Source organism: Peromyscus eremicus, chromosome 15, assembly GCF_949786415.1.
Source record: "Peromyscus eremicus chromosome 15, PerEre_H2_v1, whole genome shotgun sequence".
Lineage (NCBI taxonomy): Eukaryota > Metazoa > Chordata > Mammalia > Rodentia > Cricetidae > Peromyscus > Peromyscus eremicus.
The window spans coordinates 18,399,600-18,415,666 of NC_081431.1; the positions used below are offsets into that span (position 1 = coordinate 18,399,600).

Here is a 16,067-nt window from a genome sequence, read left to right on the forward strand (position 1 = left end):
AAATGCAACCAGTGCTTAAAAGAGTCACAGTAGCCAGCTGTGATTTGGGTGGCCACTGACATCTGGGAGGTCCCTGGAGGTGGGCAAGTAGCACAGGAAGGAAAGGGGAGGAAGAGGAGGGCCTGGGACAGAAACCTGGGAAATGATCAGTTTATCTCTAGGAAGCAGATAAACCAGCAACTGCCCCCAAAAGGCTTTGAACATAATCAGGTACTGAAATTTCTTTTTAAATTCAGCCACTTTAAATGATGCCTGAATTTTTCTAATATTCTTTACTGAATTGATGTGAGTTCTCCCAAAGGATTAACCATTGTTGGGCTTTTTTTTAACATAATATTTTTATTAATTATTATTTGGGAATTTCACATCATGCATCCTGGTCACACTCACTTCCCAATCTTCCCAAGTCTGCCTGCCTACCCTTGTGACCTCCCTCCCAAAAAAGAAGAGGAAGAGGAAGTAGAAGAAAAAGAACTACCACATGTTCAATTTCTGTTGCACATATACTCACTGGAGCATGGTCCAACTCCCATTGGCTAGCCCCTTAGAGAAAACTGAGCCCTTCCTACCTGCACCCCCACCAGAAGCTTATTCTGTTACTGTGTGACCCTTCTGCATGTCTTTCCTTTATATTCTCCAGCACAGCTTACATGAAGATCATCACCTCATGCTGGGTATAAGACTAGGAAATGGGAATTCTGTGATGTTCCTCATAGAATACACGGGAGCTAAAGGTTTATTTGGTGTTATGATGTTGAAATGTAATGGTCTTAAGCATGAATGAGTTCAAAGCATATTTTGACACCATTTTGAAGTCTTTAAATTATATATTAGGGAGCCAATGACATTGAAATGTTTGACAGCTTCAGACTTTGAAGAAACTTATGCTAATTGATTTCAGCTTCTAAAATGAAATCTACAACTGCAATCTCAGATTGCATAGCACTCTTTTGTGTATTTTGACAAACATGCTAGCTATGTTCTAAGCCAGTGATTGCAAAAGAACTGAGGCTTTATACAAAAATGAGTAAATCCAGATTGTTTTTTTAACTTGTAGAACGGCTGCTTTTCTACTTCATGTACCTTCTCAAGTACATATAAGATGTAAAGAATATTGTAAACTATAAACTGTAAGAAAATAGAGTTCTGCTTTTTTATGCAAACTGCTTTGATTTATACTTTGAAATATTAAATTCCTTTCAGAAATTAATATTTTGGTATTTTTGTTTTTCTTGTTCCTTAAGCCAAGCTTAGAATGACTTGTTACTAACCCAGTACTGATTTCTGCCTCCCAGGGGAGACAGCACATCTGGAAAATAGTGAGTGTAGAGATCAGATGCTAAACCTGAAATAAATGCAGATCACCAGACTGAAGGTTCCATATAAGAACTCTGCTATCATATTATAAAATCTAATGTCCATTTCTCGAGTGGAGTATAGTTAAAGAATTCTCTGTAGATCCTAGAGCAGGCTTTCTTACATTTCATACCCACCAAAGCTATTTATGTATCCACTAGTTACATCAGGTTTCATTTGATGAGTTAGGTCCTTCTCAGATGTGGAGCTCTTACCCCTGATAACCACAGCTCAGGGACAGTTGGTCTGTCCTTATTTTCCCCTAACTGTTTAGTTTTTTCCTCTATCTAGTGGTGTGTTAATGTTAGTATGTACAGATCACCGGAACTAGCTGTTTAAATTTCCAGGGATGTTGTAAGCTGTACCTGTTATTCAATAATCATTGATTTTTTAAAAAATCAAATTATGCAAATTAAATCAAGAATAGTGAAAGCAAAGTAATAAGTCATACTAATCACTCTAATGATTTTGTTCCATAGTATTCTTGTCTTGTTTCTGAGTGGTGTTTGGAAACAATAGATAGTGATTTGATTTTCTACTACAGTATTTAAAATTGGCCCTGGGGGTAGCATTTCTACTACTAAAACTGACCGGTCCTCCAAGTCAGTGTTTGTTGCTTTGATTCTTTGGAGCTAAGAAAGTGGTGAAGGAGAAGTTAATAGTACAGGAGAGCTTTTGGTCTGTGACATTGTGAATGCCAGGAGAGGAGAGTCAGTGCTCTTCCCTGTGGAGAGTTTCACATCAGCCAGCTCTCACTGACAGAAGTCACATTTGCGGTTTCCCATGGCACTGTCTTCTCTGGATTTAACATGAACAAATGAAACAGTACCCATGACAGAACTAATTAGAAAGCATACTCATTTATAGTTGAGTTTGGAATTGAGCAAAAATGAAAGATTTTCTCTGATAATTTTGTGGCTGATTGATAATGGAAACATTCTATACCTTTTTTTGTATTTATTACACTTCACATCCTTTATAATAGTAAAAATCATAATGAACTCATACACATATATGTGTCTAGGCATGATTAAGTACTCAGAAAGTTCACTGTGTTAGATCCAAACTCCAGTGTGGAAAAGTTCCTTTACCTTCTTTTTTTCTTGTTTATTTTTTTCTGTTTTCCTTCTTATCCCTCTTTTCCATTCTTATTTTTTCATGTATGCTTATTTTTAATGAATAGGTGCTAAATTAAACCATAGTAACTAGAAAATACTTGATTTTTTTTTCCTATCAGGTCACATTGTTTAAATAAAAATAACTTTAAAACTTGGGGTGTATTTTTAACTTTTATTTTTATATTCTTAATTGCATAGCAAATTGACCTGTAAGGATATTTCATAGATAACAATATTGTTTCTGCAATTCTTTTGAGATATGAAAGCAGTCTGAGTTTTTATTTGGAACAGTGCTTTCCAGAGATAGCTTTCTTCTTGTTCTTTTTGAGACATGGTCTTGGTCTCTCTCTGTAGCCTTGGCTGTTCTCGAACTCACTATGTAGACCAGGCTGGCCTTCTCAGACTCAGATCTGTCTCAGCCTCTCCAGTATTGGGATTAACTCTACCAGGATCACAGATATTTCTCTAACCAATTGTCTACTTTAGGATTTACATTAACAAAGGAACATTTTGACTCAGTTACACAGAAAGGAACAGTTATTGTGGTTTCCCTTTCTTATAACTGATGCCCCCCATGTATTTCTAAATCTTGTAGCCCCAGAGGGGCTGTATTATCTGTCTCTCCTTGAGAGTGGGAGCATTGGCCACTTGTCCCTTCCCTCCTCTCTAGAAGTGCTTGCCTCTTCAGAGCTCTCTCCAAAGCCTTTGTCTTTTACCTTGCTAGCTAAGGGTGGTTCTTATTTAGTAGTATGTTTGGAAATTGTAGGTACTAAAGTTATTTAATTTTTATGGCTATGCATTTAAAAATTATAACACAATAAATTTTATCTGCACAAAAGTTTTTATTGTGTGGCTTACATCAGTGTTACCCTTTCATTAAATTGTATTTCTATACTCACAGCCTTGGTGGAGGGCCAGATGATGCAAAAGAAATCATGAGGCATAGTTTCTTCTCCGGAGTAAACTGGCAAGATGTGTACGACAAAAAGGTAAGATGTCTCTGTGGTACTGTACAAAGCAGAAATTTATGGGAATAGATGTTAATGATGCAATGATACTTTCTATTTTACTTTGTGTTTAAATGATGACGAAACTTCTCGGCGAAAATTTTTATTTATAATTTTGTGCATCTTGAAAACCTCAAGATTGTCAAAGAGTTTATCTTTTCTTCATAATAATTTATTCAGCTTCATTTCTTCCAGTTGAAAAAAAAAAGACACTGACATTTTGGTTTTTTTCATTTAGATAAGCCAAAAAAAGAAATAATAATTTATAAAAATTGCCTTTATGTCTTTAATTCAAAACATTTCACATTCAAATATATAAATCCTTATTTTTAAAACAGTTTGCAGAAAAAACAGTTTTTGTATTTAACAAAGTAATGTTTTATGGTCTTATTTGTATCCTTTCTGTTGCTTGTAATGTAACTGTATTTCCCACAGAAATGATTGCTACCAATTATGTATCTTTATTTTTATTGTCATGTGCATTTTTCTGTTGGTTTTTGTTCATTCTTTGAGACTGTGTGTCACACTTGGCTCAGGCAGTCGTGGAGCTGCTGTGCATTCTGGGCCTGCCCTCAGCCGCAGTGGCTCTCTAGTCTGGCCCTCAGTGCTTGGTTCCAGATATACAGCACATGCTGGCCTCTACCAGTTTTAGTATTTCCTTTGCCTTCAGATATTGTTAATACAGATACTGACTTTGATTTTTAAATGCTTCCATCAATTGTGTGTGTGTGTGTGTGTGTGTGTGTGTGTGTGTGTGTGTGTGTGTGTGTGTGTGTTGATGGGAGGTTGAAGTCAGATGTCAGATATGTTCTGCATTCTCTTGCACTGAGCCTGGAGCTCACTGATGAGGCTGGCCTGGCTGGATTGAGCTCCAGGGACCTGCTACTCTCTGTCCCTCAGCTGTGGGGTATCACTGTGTGCTACCGTGCCTAGCTTTTTACATGGGTGCTGGAAGTCTGAACTCATGTTCTCATGCTTGTGTGCCAGTTACTTTACCTAATGAGTTATCTCTCTAGCTCTTTACATAAAATTGTAATGTGAAATTTGGATGAAGTTTAATAATTGACTAGATATTTTATCTCATTATTTTGTCTAATACAGCCATTTCTGGATTTCTTTATTTTTTATCTGAAACATTTGTTTTGTGCTAAATAACTTTCCTCTTTGAGCCCCATAAAAGGATGACAGTACAAATCACATGGGAAATGACTGGTATTTCCTTTTTATGTCACATTGTTGGCAGTGGGAAATTTGGTAATTTTCTTTCCTTTTCTGTATCCTAATGATTGTCCATTTAAACACTTTGCTCAAATCTTCACTTCAAGAAAGCTCACATGTTTTGAATTCCTAATTTATGAAAGCACATGCATGTACTAGGTCCTTCACAGCCTCTATGAAACTCAGGAGCATTCTGAAAGATGTGAATGTTTATTGACTTGATATAGACAGTTGCATCCACTTCATAGCATAGATAATGACCCTTATGAGATACACTGTACCTAAGAAAGCCTCTGTTCACTGTGCTCTTGTTTTATCATGTCTCTGCACTACAAAAGAACTGGAAAAAATGCATGGTCAGGTGTAAGCACCCTCACTTAATGGTCGAAGGGCAACTGATTTGGCCCTGAGGAATGAAATCGGGGGTCACGTTGGAGGAGCCACAGCACAACTGAGGCTGTGACAACTTTATTGAGAGCAATCAGATATTTTATACCTGTTAGAAACAGAAGATAATGGCAGTTTCCCGGATCAATACAGTTGCAGTTGCCAAGATACAGTGACGTTTGCAAGTCATTATGCAAGATTAATGTCTAAGACCAATTGTCCTGTCAAGTTTCCATGCTTCCTTGACTACTAAGGGAACATACAGAGAGACAAAGCAGCCTGAATGCTTCACTGCCTGAGGGCACGCACCAGTCTCTCAGGAACTGGAAGGCATATTGTGCCCCTGGAGCCATGGACTCTGAAAAACTTATGATACATGCCTGTCAAGGCAGCTAGGCCGAGCCAGCTACATGGTTCCCTGCAGTCAGAGACTTTCTTTGGGATATAAAACAATAAACTGCAACTTAATATCATCCCTTGAATATACCCTCTCCATGAAGTACTCCTTCCCAAGAACAAGAGAGCATGTGTGGTTTAGTGGCAGGACTCATGCTTAGCATTTATAAGGGTATGCATTGCACCCCAGTACCAAACGTGCAAAATAAATAAAAGTAACTAAAACTGGAAAGAAGGAAGGTAGCATTACTCTAAGAGGCAGTGGTCAGGATGCATTGTGGCTCTGCTAACCGACAGGAGGAGCTTCTCAGTCCTGTGAAGAAACTTCTGTGTGGAGCATGGCTTTCCTTAGCAGTGTTCAGAGGGTCACATTAAAAAGCTGTTGATGATACCAGAAAAAGTTTTAGAACCTAAGCAGTGTTTCTATGAAGAAACACCTTGCCTGACTACTGGGAAACATATATTCAGAGTAAAGATGATCCTACAACTAAAATAACCAGATACCCATCTTGTGAGGATAGAAATTTGATAAGAACAGAAGCTACCAAAATGTAACTTGATGAAATTTATGTAAAGAAATTATTTTAAGTGTAAAGCACGTTACAAGAAATACAAGCACAAAAATGTCAGGTTCTTTAAACAGCAGATTTACCATTGACCCATACCTTCTCTAGGTGTCCTGCTTGTCAGGTAGGCAGCTGGTGTTTTCAGACAGCCTCATATACTCAGGAATAACCTTACCACAGCAAAATTCAGTGTTGTATCTCTGGGTTCATATAGGACAAATAATAAGAAACCAACCTTCAGATCTTCTGATAACAGTAGCAATTTTAATGAAGTTAGTAAGAAGTCAGGTGTTTTGTAAATATGAATCATGAAGTAAACTAAAATTGAAAATTTTATCTTTAAAATGTATAATAAATTGGAGTATTGAGATGGCTCAGTGGGTAAAAGGCATTGTCCCCAAGCCTGCTGACCTCAGTTCCGTCCCCATGACACCCATGGTAGAAAGAGGTAACCTATTCCTGCAAGTTGTCTTCTGACCTTCCCATGTGACCTGTGCCACATGCAGACCCTTCTACCCACACTCAAATAAATAAATAAATACAATAAAAACTAAAATGTATAACATGCATAACTAGGTATTTCATCTTTAATTTGGATACTTTGTTACTTACTAGTAAACTTTGTGTGTTTATTATTTCATATATTAGTCCACAATTAATGCCCAGTTTTCTAATTAAAATTTCTTTTGAGACAGAGTCTCACTGTGTATCTCTGTAACATGGAACTGATCATGGTAGCCAGGCTGGCTGGAACTCATAAAGAACTGCCTTTTTCTACCCTTTCTAAATGTTTGGACAGAATGGAGATGACATATTTAGTGTCTTAAAGCCAAGTCTAATCATTCTCTTCAAAAACTAGAAAGTGAGCTCACTGTAACATGGTAACCCCCTGGGGAAAAGGTTGGAGGAGATGGTCCTCTGCTCTGGGAATGCATCTTGCTTCCTTTGCAGAAAGGGACAAATTGCTGGAGTCAGAAGATTCTGATCATTTTAGGACCCTTAAGCTGGGAGATTTATCTGGCAGGGTGTTTGCTGGTCTAACTTGGTCTACATACTCTTTTCTGCTGTTTGACTGGGTCTTCCTGTGTAGCCTGTCTTGCCCTCAAACCAACTTACTTCTTCCTTGGATCACAGTATGTACTACTAACTAGTCCAGCCTCAGATTTAATTTCATTTAGCTATTTTAACATTTTTGGAATTACTTATTTTACATATATGAGTGTTTTGCCTGCACCTATAAGTACTCAATGTGCGTGTGTGTGTGTGCGTGTGTGCGTAGTGTCCATGAGTATGTAGTTTCCATGGAGGTTATAATATTACAGATGGTGGTGAGTTGCCATGTGTATTCTGGTGCCTGGAGACCAAACTCCAATCCTCTACAAGAGCAGCTGCTCTTAACCATGGAGCCTTCATTCCAACCCCCAGCCTCAGATTTTAAAAGAATCAAATTAATTTAGATTTTACTGATTTTTCTCTATTGTGGGTTTGTTTCTGATTTTACTTATTTATTGTATGTGTGTGTGTGTGTGTGTGTGTGTGTGTGTGTGTGTGTGTGTGTGTGTGTGTGTTGGGGCTTGAACCCAAGGTCTTACGTATGCTAGAGAAGTGTGCTGCCACTGTGCTTCATCACTAACCCCATTTGATTATTTCATCATTCTGCTGCATTCAAGTTTACTTTGCTAGTTTCCTTGGGTTAGAACCATGATTACTGCTTTTGAGACCTTTTTTTGTTGCTAATGTATGTATTTAATTAAGCACAAAGTTTTTCTCTAGGCCAACAGTTCTGACCACTTTGGGGGTTGATGACCCTTTCACAGGGGTCGCCTAAGACCATTGGAAAACACATAATTTACATTATGGTTCATAACAGTAGCAAAATTACAGTTATGAAGTAGCAACAAAATAATTTTATGGTTGTGGGTCACCACAACATGAGGAGCTGTATTAAAGCGTTGCAGCATAGGAAGGTTGAGAACCAATGTTCTGGGGACTTTTAGGTCTGTTTTTTTTTTTTTTAAGTACATTTTCATTTAGAAAATGTTTTAAATATTTTATTTATATAACATGTAGAAAAGAAAAAAAGAACAGCTAAATATTAGGGATGAGGAAGAGCCAAATTGCCATTCTAACTATAGAAGTTCATTGAGTTGGCTTTGAGTCTGGTTAATTACTTTTTTGTGTGACATTTTTTATAACAAAAGTTGAAAAGTTAAAAAAAAATTAAATTATCAGGGATAGAGCAGGGAGGAGGAGAAGACAACACAGATTCTGCTCTAACTCTATAGCATGTTTTACCGAGATGCTTCTGTGGCTGTGGGACACATGTTCTGTTAAGAGAGCAGATGGTGCGGTTCATGTCGGCAGCATTCTTCCCGGGACTGGTGCTCTCTGTTACTGACAAGCAGTTGTGGAAATCTTCAGCCACAATTGTAAACATCTTTTTAAGTTTGCCTTTCTTTTTTGGTTTTGTTTATTTGTTAAATTTTTTTCAGTGATCCTCCTTAAGCCCAGATCTCTCCACGTGCAAGGCCAATGCTCTGCAACAGAGCTGCATTTTATTTATATATATATATATATATATATATATATATATATATATATATATATATATATATATAATATAAGTGTGTGTGTGTACCTGTGTGTAATAAGTCTTTCCTCCTCATTTTCCTCTTGTCTACTTAAATTATAAATAAGTTGATTCTGTTTTAGCATGTAGTTTATTGTTGTTTTTTCTTATTCGCTGGATAACATGACTTAAAGAAATGTAATGTATAGCTATCTTCATTTAATTCATTTATTGATATAGTTGTCTGGCTGATTTTTAGTTTGTCTTTTTTGCCTTTCTCTTTGCCTACCTCTTTTGTGTTTTGTTGGGCATCTCTAGTTCCCTTTTACCTCTGTCCTAATCTGACTAGCCACCTCTGTTGTTTTATTGTTGGAGGGGGTGTCTAGACTCTGCAGTGTGTGTTTCATCCTCCGTCTGCTTTCAGCTCTGACTGCATCACATTCAGCAGCAGCCTTTCCTCTCTTTTTTTCTGTGCTGCCATTGTTAAGATCTGTTTTCTTTCATACAGTAAACATCACAGTGGATGATAATTATAATTTTTGCTTTATAGATAATGGTGTTAGGGAATAAACCCAGACTGCATGCTTGCTAGGTAAGCTCTTGACCATAGGGCTATACCACTTAAGTCTGGAGAGCACTGCTTAAAAGTGGTTAAACATGCTGTAAATTCACCATTAACCATAGGTTCATGCATCTACCTGATGTGTTTCCTGTGAGTTTTTCTTAGCTTGCATTCTGATGCTGACTTTAGCTCTACACTGTAGTCATTGACCTTTCTGGCATTGATAACATCCATAGAAAGGAAATATACTACTGAAACTAATGGAAATGTGACATTAAAGAAAGGGAGGAAGAACAATTTAAGGAAAGATAAAACAGTAATAAGTGGCATGCCTGACTGGAGAGGTGCCTAGTGACATACATAGTTCTCAACAGTGTTGCTCCTGTGCTTGGTACTGTAAGGAGACGACATGCAGTACAGGGACCTTTTCTAGATTTCTTGGTATAGCAGTAGGGAGAAGCATCTAGAAAAGAATCCCATCAAAGCTCTGTCTCAATGATTGTCTTAGTTGGTGCTGTGAGGAGACACTATGACCACCATAAATCTTATAAAGGAAAATATTTAATTGAGGCCGACTTACAGTTTCAGAGGTTTAGTTCATTATTCTCATGTCAGGAAGCATGGTAGCATGCAGGCAGACAGAGTGCTAGAAAAGGAGCTGAGTGTCTACATCTGGATCCTAAGGCAGTGGGAAGAGAATGCCACACTGGGCATGGCTTGAGCATCTGAGACCTCAAGCCCATCTCCAGTGACACACTTCCTCCAACAAGCCACATCTACTCAAATAAGGTCACATCTCCTAGTAGTATGAGTACTCAAACACATGAGTCTATGGGGGCCATTCCTATTCAGACCACCACAATGATGTGTGATAACTTGCCTTGGAGAATAGAATGAAGGCATCAAGGAAGGAAAAGGAAGTGTAGATTCTATAGATAACTAAGAAATAGGAACTGATTTTAGTCTAAAAAGTATAAGGAAAAAGGCTCTTGCCGCTTGAAGAGTGTTTAATTCAAGAAAAAAAAATTGTCTAAGGAACCAGCATTTGAGTATGAACAGGAAAGAATGTGAATGTCTGGGGAATCAGAGTATAAAGTTGTAGGATAGATTGCCTCTATAGAAAAAGAGGTTGATAAAGTAGGTGGGAAATGAAGGGTTAAAATGGAGATCAAGAATGCAGGTGAGTGCTACTAAATATTGGGAAACATGCATGGTCAAGAATGGAGTTGGGCCGGGCGTTGGCGGTGCACGCCTTTAATCCCAGCACTCGGGAGGCAGAGGCAGGCAGATCTCTGTGAGTTCAAGGCCAGCCTGGGCTACAGAGTGAGTTCCAGGAAAGGCACCAAAACTACACAGAGAAACCCTGTCTCGAAAAACAAAAACAAAACAAAACAAAACAAAACACAGACAGCTGTCAAAAGTAACATTAGTTATTCCATATAATATATATAGCATAAGCTTTAATAAATGCCTGTGGACAAAATATACATAGATTGTTTCTTATCAGAATCTCACCTAAAACAAAATCTGGGAAAAAATCATAATAAATAGATACATTTAATGGCCAAGTGTCAGAGCAGTGCAAACGGGAAGCAGTGTTGTGGCTCTGAGTGGATGTCAGTACAGAGATATCAAATGTGACAAATGACATAGTTCAGATGTAAATGTCAGTAGTGTAATCTTTAGTGAAAATACATTTTGTACCAAATTATGTGAAGAACCGCTTAAAATGCAAAGAAAACTGATAGAAGTGCATTTATTTAACACAAGTAGACTCATCCTATTAGTTTTATTAATTATTAAATAGATTCAGCTTTTGGTTTTATTTTCTTGATTCCTGCTCTAATTTTTGGTTTTCTTCCTTCTGTGGATTTAACTTCTATGCAATGATTGGTGTGGCTAAAATACCGGCTTTGGTGGTTCAAGTTTATGGCATATGAATATTTATGGTATATAAACATGGTATAGACCTTGAGCCCCTTGATACATTTTGCATAGGATTGAAGTCAGACATGTGAACTTCAATTAATATCATATGGTTACGGAAAAATGAAATACACTTATTTCAGATTTCTATTTTTATGTCAAGAATGCATTGGTATTATAGAGCTTTGTGCATAACATAGTTAAATAATATATGCCGTAGGTGGATTCATTTTATGTGCACATATTCCTTATTCTTGCTTTTTCCTGTACACGTACACAGACGTACACAAACCATAAAGCGAGTTTTTTTTTTTTTAAGATAAACAGGGATAAAGTAAATCAGAATTTCTACATAAGATTAACTACTTTAATCATATTGCTTTAAAGAGATAAAAAATATAGTAACAGATTACTAAATCTAAGAGTGCTACCCATTTTTTTTGGTTGCAAATGTCTTTCTCCTGGTATTTTTGATTCATATACACAAGCACATAATGATTGAGATTGCCATGGCTTGTAATGCAGTTAAGACACTATAATTGCCGGGCGGTGGTGGCGCACGCCTTTAATCCCAGCACTCGGGAGGCAGAGCCAGGCGGATCTCTGTGAGTTCGAGGCCAGCCTGGGCTACCAAGTGAGTTCCAGGAAAGGCGCAAAGCTACACAGAGAAACCCTGTCTCGAAAAACCAAAAAAAAAAAAAAAAAAAAAGACACTATAATTATGTTTGTCACAGGAAGAGCGAGGTAATACTCTATTTCTTAAGCACCACAGCCTCAAAATAGAAAACAGACAAACAAAAATTAAACGTACAGGTACACGCTAGTCACAAGTGATTTGATGCTAAGGAAAGTCTGAGGAGACTTGCTTTCAAAGATCTTAGTCCTACACTCATGGACTCCCAGCCTAAGTGGAAATAGGGATTGTGATTTACTCTCACAAATTTAGGAAAATTATCTTTCCAATGTATTCCTCTACTTATACTGTAAAGAAACATAAATATTTAATTTTAGAAAGATAGTGAATGTTAGTGTATAATTTGATAGAAAAGCAATGTGGAAATAATTTAAGGAGTTGTAATTTTCCTTGTATTTCCTAAATGTCCTTGAGTTTGTACAAGTAAACCTAGCTCTAAACAAGCCTTTTCAATCAACTGAAGTTAATGTCTTGAACACATGTTAACTGTCTATTATAATAACAAAATAATCTAGATAATCAGCACAAAAAGAGAACAGGCTTATTTGACTTACGGTTTTGGAAGTTTCTGTATATGACTGGCCAATCCTATTTCTATTGGGCTTACAGTGAGACAGATGGCACATCAGGGTACATGGTACGTGGTGGAACAAGCTGCCCAGTATGGCAGCAATGAAGGAGAAACAAAAGGAAGAAACCATAGGTCTGTGAATACTTTCAAGAGCACAGTGATCTAAGACAAAGCTAGGTGTCCCGTCTCTTAAAAGTTCATCACCTTTCTGAAACCAAGGACTTAAACACATGGACTTCTGCAGACATTCTAGATCCATACTGTAGTAGCCTATAATCTTGATCCTACTGTTTTGATCATTTAGAACATTTTCTAAAAATACAGTGACTTTAAAGAAAGATCTGCTTCAAGTATAATGCATTTGTTGGGAAAATACATTGTTTATACTTTAATGATATGGTTGTTATTTATTGAATTAGCATATAAGAGCTAACTAATTTATAGTTAGGTGATTCTGATTTGCTAGTAATTACCATTTCTAAAGGGAGGTTTACTGTGCTAACTGATACAAGATTATTTTGAAAGAGGTGCCTAGAGAAAATAAAGATGGAGTGATACTGTTGGCTTAAGGCCCAAATTAAAATGATCATGGAGTTGTTGTGTACTAGGGTGACCGTAACAAAATACCACAGACTAGGAGGTTGGTTTTTTGGTTTTGAGAGAGAGAGAGAGAGAGAGAGAGAGAGAGAGAGAGAGCGAGCGAGCGCGAGAGCACGAGCGCTATTGTTGCAAGTCCAAAATCAAGGCTTAGTTTCTTTTCTTTATATTTGGTAATCTTGTCTTGGGTTTTGATATGGTCTTTCCTTAGCTCGTATATTTCCTTTTGTGTCCAGATTCTCTGTTTTTATAGACACTTAGGAGCAGGTTAAAGCCACTTTAATGCTATTATTTCTTTGAAGTTGTACTTCAATAAAGTCTTATGTCTTTGAGACAGGGTCTCTTTGTGTAGCCCAGAATGGTCTGAAACTTGCTCTGTAGCCCAGACTGGCCTCAGACCCACAGTCCTCCTACTTCTGTCTCCTGGTGCTGGGTTGTAGGCATGTGCCAGTAAATCTACTTCAGATTTTTATTGTTCTGTTTGCTTTTGCTTTTGTTGTGCTGGATATCAGACCCCATTTTCCAACTTTAAAAAATAGAATCTGTCTAGAGAATAAATATTTTCTTTCTTTTTCTTTTTTTGTTTTTTCGAGACAGGGTTTCTCTGTTGTTTTGGAGCCTTTCCTGGAACTCACTCTGTAGACCAGGCTGGCCTTGAACTCACAGAGATCTGCGTGCCTCTGCCTCCTGATTGCTGGGATTAAAGCGTGTACCACCACCGCCTGGCTTGAGAATAAACATTTTACTATAGATTTGCTGACAGTGAGAATGAGGATAACACACTTCTCTCAATCCAATTGTGTGTTTCTTTTTTAAGATTTTAGCAAAACATCCTAATTTCTTCATCCTGTTTCTCATTTTCTTATCCTTGTAAGAATTATATTCTGTTCTGATGAAACTCACAAGTTCTGGGACTGAGCATCTTGTTTTCAAAAGGAGACCCATATGTCTCTCTTGCCCTTTGGGGTCAGAGCTCTGACAAGTGAGAACCCTGCCACAGCCCTGCTGACTCACAGCCAGTACAGGGTAACATGAATCAGGCTTCTATACCTTTCAGCAAACTGAGGCTTCCTTCCCACCCTGTTCCTGCTAAAGTCAGTCCAGCTCTGTCAGTGCTTTCGTAGTTCCTTCAGACGGCCTTCAGGACCCATCCCTTGTGAGGAGGGAGTGAAAGCTGTAGATGCAGTTTTTCCACAAACTTCAGAGATTGCTAAGAATTCTGATCTAAGGCAAAGGTAGGCATCAATGCCTGTTCCATAAAAAGCAGACTTCTTTACAAATTATAAAGGTAGGGGTGTGGTCTGCTTTTCAGAACAGCTGTGTTAAGTTGGCTTTTGCTTTTGTTTGTTGATAGGTTTGTTTGTTGGTTTTGAAACAGGGTCTCACCATACAGTCCAACTGGGCTTGTGGTCCTCCTGCTTCAGCTTTCTGAGTCCTGTTGTCACAGGAGTACAGCACTACTCACAGCTAAGTTATATTTTTAATATTAACCAATTGAGCCAAGTACCAGGAAAGAAGAAAAGGATAGCAAGCAAGATTGCATTCTTGCTGCCCTGGGAAGAACCACCATCTCACCAGGTGGCCAACAGCCTTATGATGGCCCCTCTACACCTCTTATCAGCAAATAATTACAACCAACTGTACAATCCTCCTCTCAATGTAGTTTATGACCTCCCCACTGGTCTTTTTCACATAATCAATTGTTTATGGCGTAACCACGACCTCACTAGTCTATCTTTAGACTAGTGACAGAGGAAGCCACGCACCTTGCCTACCTCACACTGTGACTCGCCTTCTAGTCTTTTGTGCCATTCATTTCACTGTTTGCTCTCTAGTTATTTCCTAAAAGGAAGATTTCCTGAAGGGAAATATATTGACAGTACTCTTTTTTCTTACAGCTTGTACCTCCTTTTAAGCCTCAAGTAACATCTGAGACAGATACCAGATATTTTGATGAAGAATTTACAGCTCAAACTATTACAATAACACCACCTGAAAAGTGTAAGTAAATTTATTAGGCAGTTGATAACTTTCTAAAATAATTTAAAACAGTCTACTTCAAAATCATTTGCTACTTGAAAGATTAAATCCAACTGTGACTTTCATTCCATTTCTGTTGAGGATTTGGAGCTCCCTGTGAATGAATGGGCGGGGCATCAAGAACAGTCCTGGGTAGGAGAGTTAGAGGCCCAGTGAGTGACAGACTGACTCCTCCTTCACTGCTGTCTTAGCAGGGCTTTGCTGCCTGTTAGGAGCATTCCTTAGTCCAGACCTTGTTTCTTCACATCCTACTTACTTGGTCATTTTTAACTTTACTTTTAAAATTAGGCTTTCCTTAAACAGTAAGATCTCTAAACACAATTTAGTTTGATATTTTTATTTACATACTTTAAATTAAAAATGCATTAGGCTATGTGTCCATTCACCATTTCATGTCATTCCATGTCATTCCATATACCTTAATATATGCCTTGTACTCTGAGAAATGCCATAAATAAGTAGGTTTTGATGAAGAACAAAGATAGGGTAGAGTTTTGAGGTGATGTTTGGAAAGCTGAAAGAATCCCAGGCATCCATGTGTAGCATCCTTTAGCATTTCTTCCTTTCTTTTCCTTTGTTTGAACATTTTTCTCTGCTGTTGGTTGGTACTTCTCAAATATACTGAATGTCTGTGAGACAGAAAAAGAAAATGAAATGCTATCCCCATAGTGGTCACGGTTGACTAATTTTATTGTTGAAACACAAACTAGGACTCATCTGGGGTCCATGGCCCTGCACACAGGAGAGTATATGTCCTGAGGGGAAGTGTCTGTGTGTACATATGTGCATTCTGGTTCTTTTGTGCCTTTAGATTTACCAAGAAGATGTGCTTAGCTTTTATAAGTGAAGGCATTGAAGCCCAGTGTCACACACAGCTAGGAGCAGGGCTTATCAGCTCAGCTGGGACACCAGCTGAGCGCTTAAGATGCCCACATGCTAAAGAGAGCTACAAATTGTATTGGTAGTCTTTTAGCATCACTAAGAAGTTGGAGACTATTCAAAAGCCTGTGGAGTTGCAGGCAATTAGTTAAGTGTTATCTGAGTAGAAATTATGGGCACA

The 16,067-nt window shown here is 37.9% G+C and overlaps 1 protein-coding gene across 2 annotated transcripts in view; it reads left to right on the forward strand.

Annotated features, from left to right (window-relative positions):
- Akt3 (AKT serine/threonine kinase 3) overlaps positions 1-16,067 on the forward strand; it is a 236,334-nt gene that overhangs the window by 211,574 nt on the left and 8,693 nt on the right. For both annotated transcript variants that reach the window (XM_059280533.1, XM_059280534.1), the window contains exons 11-12: positions 3,376-3,463; positions 14,866-14,968. In XM_059280533.1, the coding sequence (XP_059136516.1) occupies positions 3,376-3,463; positions 14,866-14,968 (191 nt within the window). The remainder of the gene's footprint in view (positions 1-3,375; positions 3,464-14,865; positions 14,969-16,067) is intronic.